Here is a 12,726-nt window from a genome sequence, read left to right on the forward strand (position 1 = left end):
TTCTAGAAAGGTGTTTGGCTGTCCCTGCCTTTGCTGTTGTTCAGAGCGAGGATCGGTTTTCCATCTCTGTCAATTCAGATCTGCGTGTTGGGTTCCCCCCACTTCCGGGTATCTCCTACTCGGATTATCCAGATCGCAATGGCAGACAGTCCATCGCCTCAGGCACCACAGGGCTCTGGTATTCCCCCCGCACAGGCAAAGCGCAGATCTACTGATTTGGACACGGGGGGAAAGAAAAAGGCCAAGACAAAACATCTTTCCACTAAGGAGCCCTCTAAAACGTTCGAGCGAGAGGCTGCGAGGAGACATTTGGCATTGGAAAGAGAATTCTCCAGAGCCCAAAGGCTCAGGTCCAGTGAAGCTGAAAGGGTTTCCCCTGCTCCACTGGACGCTCCTATGTCTGAGCTCACATTTACTACTTCTCATGATGTCACAAGGGCTTGTTCTTCTCCAGGGGAAACTGTGCAGGCTGATCCCCCTCGCTCCTCTTCATCATCTTCCTATCATGGTCCTGAGGCCACATGTGTTCCAGCTGAGGCTGGAGCCAGCTATGAGGAAGAGATAGATGGTCAAACGAATTTCAGTCTTTCATGCATAATGCATTTATGCAATTCAGTCTTCTAGGGGGCAGCGGTCCTTCCAACCACCACCACCTCCTTCCATGCCTCCTTCTCAGGTGACAGGCACCACTGTTGATGGTTCAGGGGTTTCTGAGACTTCTTCCCAGCTAGGGGATGAAGGATCTGTGGATCTGGAGATAGCTGACACACCCATGTCAGAGGATGAGGAGACTGCACCTGAACAGGCTTCAACCTCCGGGCTCTTTGATCCCTCTCTTTTTAGGTCTTTACTTTTAAAGGCCATTACCACTGTTAACCTCACCTCAGTGCAGGAGGAGAAACCTTCCACCTCGGCTAGTCAGGAATCTAATCCTCTGTTTGCAGTAAAGGTGGTGGAGGACAAGCAGATCCCTTGTCCTCAGGTCTTCCGCACTATGGTGGAGAAGCAGTGGGCATCTTTGGCCACTCTGCCTACTCCTAGTAGTACAGAAAAGAAACTATTTAATGTGTCCTCTTCGTTTGCCTCACTATTAGAGGTTCCCTCTGTAGATGCTCCTCTTGCTTCTTTGTTTTCCACATCTGCTATTCCAGGAGATATGGTTGAGGCTTTGAAAGCAGAGGAAAAGAAGTTTGAACTCTCCCTCCGCAGAGCGCACCAAGCTTCGGCATGGGCAATAAAGGCAGCGACGGCATCCTCCTTCTTTTCCAGGGCCTCGATCATGTGGCTCCGTGAGCTTCAATCGCTTGTTCCACCTGACCAGGTCTGTGTACATCATATACTAGGGAAGTTGGTGGCCGCATCAGAGTACGTGGCAGATGCTTCCCTTCACTCTACCAGCTATTCTGCAAGATCCATTGCAGCCACTGTGGCCTCTCGTAGGCTTCTATGGCTGTGACAGTGGAGAACGGATTTAAAATCAAAATGGCGCTTATCCACGTCCAAATATAGCGGTTCTCAGTTGTTCAGACCAATCCTTGAACCACACATCATTGAGGGCAAGGATAAACGTAAGATTCTGGCACATCCTTCCAAAAGGCCTGACAGGCGGCCCCAGCAGGAGTTCCGTAGGCAGGCCTTTTGTCTCAGTGGTTCATGGGAATGGAGGCAGCCCTTTTGGGCAGGGCAGTCCTGGGATTGGTCAAGGGGCTCACGATCCTTTCCCCCCAGACAGGATCGTCCCCAGGATCGCCAAAACACCGCAGCCAAGGGCCAATTCCAATCTAAGAGACCATTCCGGGGCTCGGGAGGTTGCCCGTATAGGCGGTCTAAGTGACACCAAGGAGGACTCTCCCATTGGGGGTCGTCTGGCGCTGTTCAGCGACATTTGGGAGATGACCACGACAGACACCTGGGTAAGGGAAACCGTCAAGTACGGTCTCACCTTGGAGTTCTACTCCCCTCTCCCCGACTGTTTCATTCAGTGTTCAGTGTCAAGAAACAAAACCAAAGCACAGTTGGTAGCCACGGCCATCTCTCACCTATTGGACATCCAGGCAATAGAACCAGTACCCTGGGATCAGGAAGGAAAGGGGTTCTACTCCATCCTGTTTGTGGTACCCAAAGCCTCAGGAGGTTGGAGAGCGATACTGGATCTAAAGGGTCTAAATTACTTCTTAACCTACGGGAGGTTCAAGATGCAGACCCTAAGGTCCATTCTCGCCAGTATCAGGAAAGGGGATTTCCTCTCATCCATAGACCTCACAGAGGCATACCTTCACATATCCATTCTCCCATATCATCGCAGGTTCCTTCGGTTTTACTATGCATGCTGGCACTATCAATACAGGGCCCTTCCCTTCGGCCTATCTTCAGCACCAAGAGTCTTCACAAAAATTCTGGCAGTCTTGGTGGCCCACCTCAGGTTGAGGCCGGTGCGGGTGCAATGCTATCTAGACGACATCCTAATGCAGTCCACTTCCTTCCAGTCGGCTCAGTCAGATCTGGAAATCACGATTCAGATACTTCAGGATCACAGATTCTCCGTGAACTTCAAAAAAAGCCACACGATCCCCACAAAGCGCCTCCTACATCTTGGGGCAATCATAGATTCAGATCTTTGCAAGGTCTATTTTTCACAGAAACGTCGGGTTAGCATCCGAAAACTGGTACATCAGGTTTGGAGAGACAAGACAGTGCCCCTGGTACAGCTATCTCAACTCTTGGGAAAGATGGTTTCTTGCATGGGGATCGTTCTGTGGGCCAGGCTCCACTCAAGACTCCTTCAGTGGTTCCTCCTCCCCTTTCAGAAACAGAACCTCAGTTCCTCCAACAAAAGGGTCAGAGTTCCCCACCGCGTCTTGTCATCCCTTCTATGGTGGGCCTCGCCCACAATGAACAAGGGGACCATCTTCAAGGAGCCCCTCAGGCTCACACTGACCACAGACGCGAGTCTGTTTGGTTGGGGCGCCCAAATCCAGACTCACCTAGCCCAGGGCCAGTGGTCCCGGTCGGACAGAGCTCACAATATAAATTGGCTCGAGCTCAGGGCCATACATTTAGCCCTCCAACAGTTTTCCTCCCTGGTAAAGGGACAGCACGTCCTAGTCCTGATGGACAACGTGGCAGCCAAAGCCCACGTCAACAAGCAGGGAGGGACCCGGTCCTGGTCACTCATGCAGGAGGCCATGGACCTAGGTCTGTGGGCAGAGACCAATCTGGGGTCAATCAGAGCGGAACATATCTTGGGGAAGGCGAATCGACAGGCAGATTTTCTAAGCAGGGTCATAGTGGACCACTCAGAGTGTCAACTGGACCCGGCACTATTCAGGGAAATCTCAATGAGGTTCGGTCATCCGCATCTGGATCTCTTTGCCTCACTGTCGAACACCCAGCTTCCCCGGTTCTTCTCCAGGTTCCCGACACGGGGAGTGGAGGGAACGGATGCCCTCCGGTGCCAGTGGCCAGGAGGCCTGCTGTATGCCTTTCCTCCCCTTCCTTTGTTACAGGCAACCATTCGCAAATTGATTCAAGAAGGGGCGGCGATAATCTTGATTGCTCCACATTGGCCAAGGTGCCCGTGGTTTGCCGACCTTGTGGATCTTTCGCTCTTGGCACCGTGGAAGATTCCCCCGGACCGGGTGGCTCTCAACCAGGGGAACCTTCAACATCCAGACCCACAGTGGCTCCAGTTAGCCGCATGGCACTTGAGCGGGAAAGTTTAACTAGACAATCCTATTCGTCTGAGGTGATCTTGATGATTCAAGCCTCTAGGTGCCCCTTGACCAATAGGATTTATGATGCCACGTGGAGGAACTTCTGCATGTGGTGCAATAAACAGAGTCTCAATCCACTCATGGTCACAATCCCTAATATCCTAGACTAGCTGCTGGAGGGTATGAACAAGGGTTTATTGCCCAGTACCATCCACAGACAGGTAGCGGCCCTGTCAACGATTCTTACCTGCAGCAACTCGGTTCCTCGGTCACAACATCCAGTAGTTAGTGCTTTTCTTAAAGGGGCGGTTAGCTCTAGACTGCCTGTGGTCCATCGATACCCGTCGTGGGACCTACCCAAGGTATTGCAGGCTCTGCTCTCTCCTCCGTTTGAACCTCTAGGTTCTTGTTCTCTTCATTTCCTATCTCTGAAGGTGGCATTCCTTATAGCCATAACATCGGCTAGAAGAATATCAGAACTAGCCGCACTTTCAGTCAGAAGTGATCTTTGTACCTTCTTTGAGGACAGAGTAGTCCTCAGATTGGATCCCTCCTTCATTCCGAAGGTCAATTCCTTGTTTCACAGGTCCCAAGAAATAGTTCTTCCTGATTTTTGTCCAAATCCTTCTCATAGTCGGGAAAGACAGTGGCATAAATTGGACGTACGCAGGGCTCTGCATCACTATATCAAGCGGACCTCGGTTTTTAGGAAGTCAGGGGCATTGTTTGTGTCTTTTTGACCCTCTGCCATGGGTCAGAAGGTTTCTTCTTTGACCATTGGTAGGTGGATAAGGGCATGCATTGCTAGGGCCTATCTGTCTCAATCTCTTCCGGTTCCTGCACACATTACAGCCTATTCCACTCGCAGTGCTGCTGCTTCTGCTGCTTGGCACACACAGGCTTCAATTGAGGAAATCTGCAGAGCAGCAACATGGTCTTCTCCTTCTGTGTTTGTCAGACATTACAGGATGGATGGATTTGCAGCGGCGGACGCTGCGTTTGGCAGATGGGTCCTACAGCAGGTTGTTTCTTCTCAGGGGACACAGGCCTAGACTCCCCCCCCTAGGGACATGAGCGGCTTTGGTATGTCCCATCCGGTGGATTCTACACTCATCATGCTGGAGAAGGGGCGTTGTCTTACCTGAACGCCTTTTCTCCGCATGATGATGTAGAATCCACACCCTCCCGTGAGGCAGTCTAGGCAGGTGTCTGGATAATTGGAGCCAGTGTGCCGGACTTCGTCAGTGAAGCTTCGCCTCGTCAAAACTGGGAAGGCACACCCTGAAGGAGGCGTGGCCAAAGTTCTGACCTAGGAAGGCTGGAATAACCCATCCGGTGGATTCTACATCATCATGCTGAGAAAAGGCGTTCAGCTAAGACAACGCCCCTTCTTATGGTTAGTCCTTTTGGCGATATCCACATTCAGTCTCTTTGAAGTACACTGAAGGAAGTGAGGGCCATAAAGCCCCTTTGTTCACCCCCTTCCCTTCACCGTATGGCAGAATCCAGGGAAGGCAGAAATGGGGTTTTCTATAGTTGATAACTAGAGATGAAATATAATTGGATTTCTCTCTCTCTCTCTCTCTCTCTCTCTCTCTCTCTCTCTCTCTCTCTGTGTGTGTGTGTGTGTGTGTGTGTGTGTGAGAGAGAGAGAGAGAGAGAGAGAGAGAGAGAGATTGAGCCAGCAGGGAAGTGAAAGTGTGGAAAATGGGGAGTAAGCAAACTTACAAAAAAGGGGATCTCTCTCTCTCTGTCTCTCATACACATACACACGTGCTGCGTGGGGAAGGTGATATGCAGGCAGGCGATAGAGCAAACTCATAGATTGGCTTTGTGGTCTATTCTTGCCTCCTCCCCTCCCTAAAATCCAGGCAATAATAGAACTCTTTGGATTGAATGGGAAGTTAAGAGGAATTGGTGTGAGTTGAAGTTAAAAGGCCGAGTCAACTCCTCCCCCCAATTATTTTATTGAAGACGTGGAAAGTGTTTCTTGCTCCTACTTCCCCTCATCTGCTCTTTTATAATTTAATCCAGCCTTGCTCAAACTAATATCTTTTGGGTGTCGTGAACCACAGTTCCCATCATCCTATGGCTATGCTGGCTAGAAATGCAATGCCTTATTTTCTCTGTAGTATGAGCCTAGGAGGCAGTAGGTCTGTGGGATTTAGATGTATTTAAACATTTGTTTCTTCTGCCTAATTTATTAAATCAACATCTAATTCAAAATTAAAAGTTTCTGAGAAATCCACGGTGGCTTTCAAGAAAACTTTCAAAGACAGCTATTGTAAAGCATCACCAGCACTGCTTAAAACAATATTAAAAGGGTGTATTCTAAAAGAAAAATATTAATAGTAATTTACTTAGTGCTGTTTGACCATAAAATGTTTTGTTGTTTGACATACTGTATGCCTGGCTGAACAGTGTGTTTCGAGTTGCCTCTAAATGGGTGAGGGATGCACTGTTCATATTTTCCTTGGGAGAAATTTCTATAATTGGGGTGCTGTCTCTGAGAAGGCTCTGCTTGTGGCCACTGTTCTATAAACCAAACCAGGGGGACCATCTGGTCTAAATGGATGGTAAACAAAGATTGATATGACAAATGTTTGTGGGAATTGGGTATGTCTAGCTTAGTGACAAATTGGGTATATCTAGCTTAGTGACAAATACTTTGGCCACCTAATAAGAAGGAAGGACTCACTGGAGAAGGGCCTAACGCTGGGAAAGATTGAGGGCAATAGAAGAAGGGGATGACAGAGAATGAGATGGCTGGATGGAGTCACTGAAGCAGTAGGTGTTAACTTAAATGGACTCTAGAAAATGGTAGAGGACAGGAAGACCTGGAGGAACGTTGTCCATGGGGTCGCGATGGTTCGAACACGACTTCACAATTAACAACAACAACAAGCTTAGTGAAAAGGACTAGGGGTGGTGACATGATAGCAGTGTTCCAATATTTGATGGGCTGCCACAGAGAAGAAGGAGTCAATCTATTTTCCAAAGCATCAGAAGGCAATAATAGATGGAAACTAATCAAGAAGAAAATCAGCCTAGAACAGTGTTTCTCAACCTTGACAATTTTAAGGCATGTGGACTTCAACTCCCAGAATTCCACAGCCAGCAATGCTGGCTGTAGAATTCTGGGAGTTGAAGTCCACATGCCTTAAAATTGTCAAGGCTGAGAAACACTGGCCTAGAACTAAGGACTTGTGAAAACAAATAACCAATGAAAAAGCTTGCCTTCAGAAGTTGTGGATGCTCCATCACTGGAGGCTTTTAAGTAGAGATTGGATATTCCATTGTCTTGAGCAGGGGCTTGGATTAAAGACCTCAAAGGTCTCTTCCAACTCTCTTATTCTTTGAGAGAAGCGCTGCCAACCTCTCCCCCTCCTCTCGTCCCTTCCTGGGTACAGAGAGGGGGGAGGGAAGAAAGGAAGGAGGGGAGGGAAACAGGAAGAAAGAAAAGGAAGGAAGGAGATGGGAATGAAAGGGAGGCAGGGAAGGAGGGGAGGGAGGGAAGGAAGGAAGGAGGGAGATTGGAATAAGAGGGAGGGAGGGAGGGTCAGGGAAGTCCTGCCTTAGCAGTTGGCCACCAGCAGCCCTGTTGCCCTTTCGCCATCCCCTGGTGGTCTCCCATGCTATTGCTGAGGATGCTTTGGTTACAAAGCCAGTTCTCCTCTCATGTAGAGGGAGTCGGCCTCCCTCTGACCCAGGCACTTTGCCCTCCTACACCCACCATGAGCAACCTGGCCAAGGAGAGTGAGCACAGCAGTAGCAGCCTTGAGGTGGTAAGCGCAGCTGGGTGCCCCCTCAGGGAAGTGCAGGGCTGTGGGGAGCTCAAGGGCTGGGCTGGGCGCTCGACCTTCGCTGCCCAGGGCTCCAGGCAGTCCGTGCCACCATCCAGGGGCCCTGTGTACAGCCTGAGGCTCAGTGAGGCTCCTCCAGTGGACCATGCCCTGGCGCTTGCCCCGGTCCTACCTCCTTTCTGCTGGAGACCCTCAGATCCGCCCCAGTCTTGCCCAGGCCTGCACAGGTGCCCCTGATGCAAGTGACATTGAGCTGGCCACACCCACCCAGTAGGCCACACCCATGCTAGACACGCCACCCAGTAGGCCATGCCCATGCCAGCCACCCCCCCGCTCCCCCCAATGGCAACCACAATGCTGATGCGGCCCTCAATGAAATTGAGTTTGACAACCCTGTCTTAATGACTGACACAAAAAAGTCATAAAATTGTACAATCATCACAACGTACGAGCATGATGGATAACCTCCATTATAGTCATAAGTCTATATTTTAAAATAACAAATTCAAGAAAAGGGTTGATCCTTAACCTTAAGCTTTATATTCTTGAAAGTGGCCTAAGGAAAACTTATTTGCTATTAAATTCCTTTATTATAATTTTCAGCATTATAATATTAATATAGTTAGTTGCAAATCTAGTGATACTAGTAGCAATATTATGTAGTATCTTTTGAACAACTTCTAATGTCCTTTTCATAAGTTGGAAAAATAAATTATTTTTAGTATAGAATATATATTATTCTTGGGATACTAGATTTCCCTCTTCATTTGTCATCAGCAGTTCTAAATTTATCATTCTGTTTCCAATTAAGATTTCTTTTTTACTTACATTGTTTTAGTTGAACAATAAGGTCTTAAAATTTTATATTGCAACTATACATTGCATTATACTTTTAAATATGGTCTTATGAGGTAGATATCCAGATCTCTAAGGATGTTGTTCAGATGATGGAGCCAATTTAATTAGAGTTGTGAAAAATTAGAGTTCCCTTGTTGAAAAAGATAAAAATATTTGGTCACTGCTCAGTTTATAGACTTCAGGTTTTGTCTTCCCTTTAGATCTTTCTTTGGGTAATGATATTTTCTCCCTAACCTTAAATGCTGTCCTCCCTGAAAACTCTGGTCTGAAACCAATTTTATTATGATAAATATTATTCTAGCTTGTTACTTCCTTCCTTATTTAATATGTGCTACTACCTGTATTTTCTTGAAAAATATTCTACTATAAAAAATGTTGCATTATCCCCACTATGCTCTTAAGAATTTAACTGTTAGTGTCCTTATTCATGCTCTTAAATAAATGAGCAGGAATCAAGGGCTCATGTCCAGCAGGAATAGTTTATAAAACAGGAATCAGGCCACAAACTCCTTTAATAAATACAATGATATATATTTATTTGTACATGGTAAATTAGGGCTTATAGATTAGGATATGAAAAGAAAAGATGTTCATATGGAAAACATAACTAGATGAACACAAAATGGAAGATGTACTTTAAGTTTTAGACTCAAACAGTATATTAGAATGTTTCAAGTTAGCAAAGTCAGGATTTGACTTGTGATCTCATTGCTTAATTATGGTATTTCCAGTCCCAATTAGTGTTGTTAAGTGAGACTGCCTATAGTCCACTTCTTTCTGATTGGTCATTTAGTCATTTAGATACTATACTATTTGAAAGAATAGAATATTATTTAGATATAATTTCAACTCTTTTGATTTGTCGATCTAACTGACTTGGTTGAAAATATCATTTTAATTCTGCTTTTCTTTGTTCCACAGATACTGAACATCTTTATACTGTTGTGTTCCAAGAAATCTGCAGTCGTTTTGGGAAAACCTACACCTGGGATGTGAAATCCTTAGCAATGGGTAAAAAAGCATTGGAAGGAGCAGAAATCATTTGCGATGCACTAGATCTCCCAATCACCAAAGAAGAGCTGTTACATGAAAGTAAAATCATGCAAGAAAAATTGTTTCCTACAGCTATGTTGATGCCAGGTATTTTGTTTCTTCAATTGAGTGTGCCTATCAAATTCTATCTTTACATTTTCAGTCTAATGGATACTTTTTCTTGTGTCTGATTAACTTAGCATTGCTTTGGAACTTAAGAAAGATTGAGATATATTCCAATAATATCTTTATATAATAGAAATTAAGTGATAATAGAAAAATAAGCTGTTTTGCCTGTAATCTTTCTATGCTATCATTTCTATGCTAAATGCAGTTTCAAAAAACTGGTCAGCAATAATGAGGGCTTTTTCTGAACTATATGACTACAGATGATCATCTTCCTTCCATCAGCAGATCAAAGTGTGTTTTTTAATAAAGGTATCTCAATGTTCTGAAAGAGAAAAACCTTTTCTGCTCCAGTATGTAGCATCTGCATGAGAGGTGAGGGTGATGGCCAGCTTTTCAATATGCGCTTCTGCAGAAATTGAAAGAATTGACCAACCCCAAATAAAACACAAGTTCAGATGAAAGTATCTTCTGTCAACTTTTATTCTAAGCAGTGGAGAAAATATCCATCCCAAACCTTTACCTTTTCCAAAAGTACAGTGCAGTTGTTTATAAACTACTGGAAATACTGCTGGAAAGAGGAAAGAGTCCATGGAATCTGCAATAAACTGCTGTCAGCCTTTCCATTCTCATGGTTTCTTAAAAGGCATAATGATAACTCATTGGACTTACCATTGGCAGCAAAATATTACTTTATAGAGTTTGTTGAACATGATTAATTTACTGAAAAATGCATTAATATTTTTTCTGAAAACTATTTTCTTGTACACCGAAAATATAGTACTTTTTCTTACTTTAGAACTAGTAATTCATATATATACATTTATATGTTTGAATACATTTGAGCACAGGATAAATATGAATAATGAATCTGATGCTATGAAACTTAAAAAAGAAAGCAATAAACTGGTGCTATCTTCCTCTTCCTCTATCATTAGTCCATCTTTTTAAAACAGATTTTAATGAAATTTATTTTTATATTTCATTTTTGTCTAAATTCGGGAAGTTATTGCAACAGTAATGCAGTCTCCAATCTGTTTCAACATTAAAGATAATTTAAAGTCTCTCATGCTTACTTCTATGGATCACTAATTTTAGCAAATACTTAGCAGCATGGTTTTATGTTTTATGTGGTATGGATTCTAATTAACTTTAGCTAATCAGGAAGTAGCACAACAATGGAAGTTCATTTCTCAGATTTTTGAATTAGAGAGTTGCCAAAACCCCATAAAATTTACATAGAATATAAAATATTTTCTTAACATTTAGTGCTCTGAAAATTTGTCTTTTGGGAGAAATGCCATGAGCAAAATAATTTTCTGGATGTCGTGTTTTTGAAAAAGTACAACAATTTTGCAACTCTGTCCATTAGGACTACAGAGCAAAATACCCAATGTCACAAAGTAGATACCATTGAAGCTCTAAAATAATAAACTTTCTCACATTTATAAACTTCTCAGTAATCTAGCAAAGAGCAAAAATTTGGTCTACACATTTCCTGCTGTCCCAAGTTTTTTCTTCATTGTAACTTCTCAGGATTGATTATCTGTCATCCAGTTATTTTCAACTCCTGATGACCACGTAGTTATTCTCATAGTACTTCATCATGTTCCCATAAACTAATTCCCATAAAGTTTTGCATTCTCTCTTTCTGCTTTCCTTCCTTCCTTGGGCTTAGTCAGATGCAATTTTTACATACAAATTAACCAATTATATCGCTATACCAGAAACATACCACTATATTTTAACATGACTTTAGTAACTCATATGTACCTGCAATCTTATGGTTTTCATGATTTATCAATTGTTGCTTATGTTTTTTCTTGAATTCTTAAAGTTTATATCATTTTAATTACATTTATTGTATTACTATCATTTCTATGTAACTCTGTAATAAAACACTTTTTGCAACAGTCATTCAATCAATCAATCAATCAATCAATCAGAATAGAGCTGGAAGGGACCTTGGAGGTCTTCTAGTCCAGCTCCCTGCTCAAGCAGGAGACCCTATACCATTTCAGACAAGTGGCTGTCCAATCACTTCTTAAAAACCTCTAGTGATGAAGTACCCATAACATCTGAAGGCAAGCTGTTCTAATGGTTAATTGTCCTCACTGTTAGGAAGTTTCTCCTTAATTCCAGGTTGCTTCTCTCCTAGATTAGTTTCCATCCGTTGTTTCTTGTCTTACCTTCTGGTGCTTTGGAAAATAAATTGACCCCCTCCTCTTTATGACAGCCTCTCAAATACTGGAATACTGCTATCATGTCCCCAATAGGGCTCATTGTTCTAGTCTGTCAATATCTTTTTGGATCCTGAGCTTGTCTTCCCTGCCAGCTTAGTGTCATCTGCAAATTTGATGCATTCCCCTTCTATTATCTCATCTAAGTCATTTATGAAAATATTGAAGTATTGGGATTAAGATGGAACCTTAGAATAGAGCTGATCAATTTCCAACCATTGTTTCTTGTCCTGCCCTCTTGGGCTTTGGAGAATAATTTGACCCCTTCTTCTTTGTGGCATCCCCTCAGATACTGGAATACTGCTATCATGTCACCCCTATTTCTTCTTTTCTTTAGACTAGCCAAACCCAAGTCCTGCAGCCATTCTTCGTATGTTTTAGTCTCCAGGCCTTTGATCATCTTAGTTGCTCTTCTCTGAACTTTTTCCAAGGTTTCAACATCTTTTTTGTAGTATGGTGACCAAAATTGGTTGCAGTATTCCAGATGTGGTCTCACTAGGGTACCCCACTGCTTATTTCCCTCCATGTAGATGTAGTACCATTAAGGTATAATAAACTAATTTAGTCACTTTGTCAAAGAATGAAATAAGATTTATTTATAACTTTATTTTTTCTAAATGTTCACAGATCTGTTTTTTTATTATTTTTTGCAGTATTTTTCTGATTATTTTTTCCAGTATCTTTCCAGATATTGATGTTAGATTGATTGGTCTCTAGTTTCCTGGATCTGTTTTTTTCCCTTTTTTTGAAGATGTTAACTGTTGTATACTTCGTTCGCGTGCGAATGATGAAGACACATGGCGATGCTGAACAAACACTTTATTCTCCTTCTACAACAACCAAGCGAAATCAAAAGGCATGCAGGCCTTTTTATATGACCAGAAGCCCAGACAGTGACAACCAATAAGAACAGAGCGTTTTCTCACCTTGTGCATGCGCCCAAGGCCGGCGCCG

The 12,726-nt window shown here is 43.7% G+C and overlaps 1 protein-coding gene across 1 annotated transcript in view; it reads left to right on the forward strand.

Moving 5' to 3' along the window:
* LOC120299967 (pseudouridine 5'-phosphatase) overlaps positions 1-12,726 on the forward strand; it is a 179,337-nt gene that overhangs the window by 44,010 nt on the left and 122,601 nt on the right. The window contains exon 2 of the mRNA XM_039325357.1: positions 9,296-9,514. Within this exon, the coding sequence (XP_039181291.1) occupies positions 9,296-9,514 (219 nt within the window). The remainder of the gene's footprint in view (positions 1-9,295; positions 9,515-12,726) is intronic.

Source organism: Crotalus tigris, unplaced genomic scaffold, assembly GCF_016545835.1.
Source record: "Crotalus tigris isolate CLP2741 ecotype Arizona unplaced genomic scaffold, ASM1654583v1 scf7180000024329.380248, whole genome shotgun sequence".
Classification (NCBI taxonomy): Eukaryota; Metazoa; Chordata; class Lepidosauria; order Squamata; family Viperidae; genus Crotalus; species Crotalus tigris.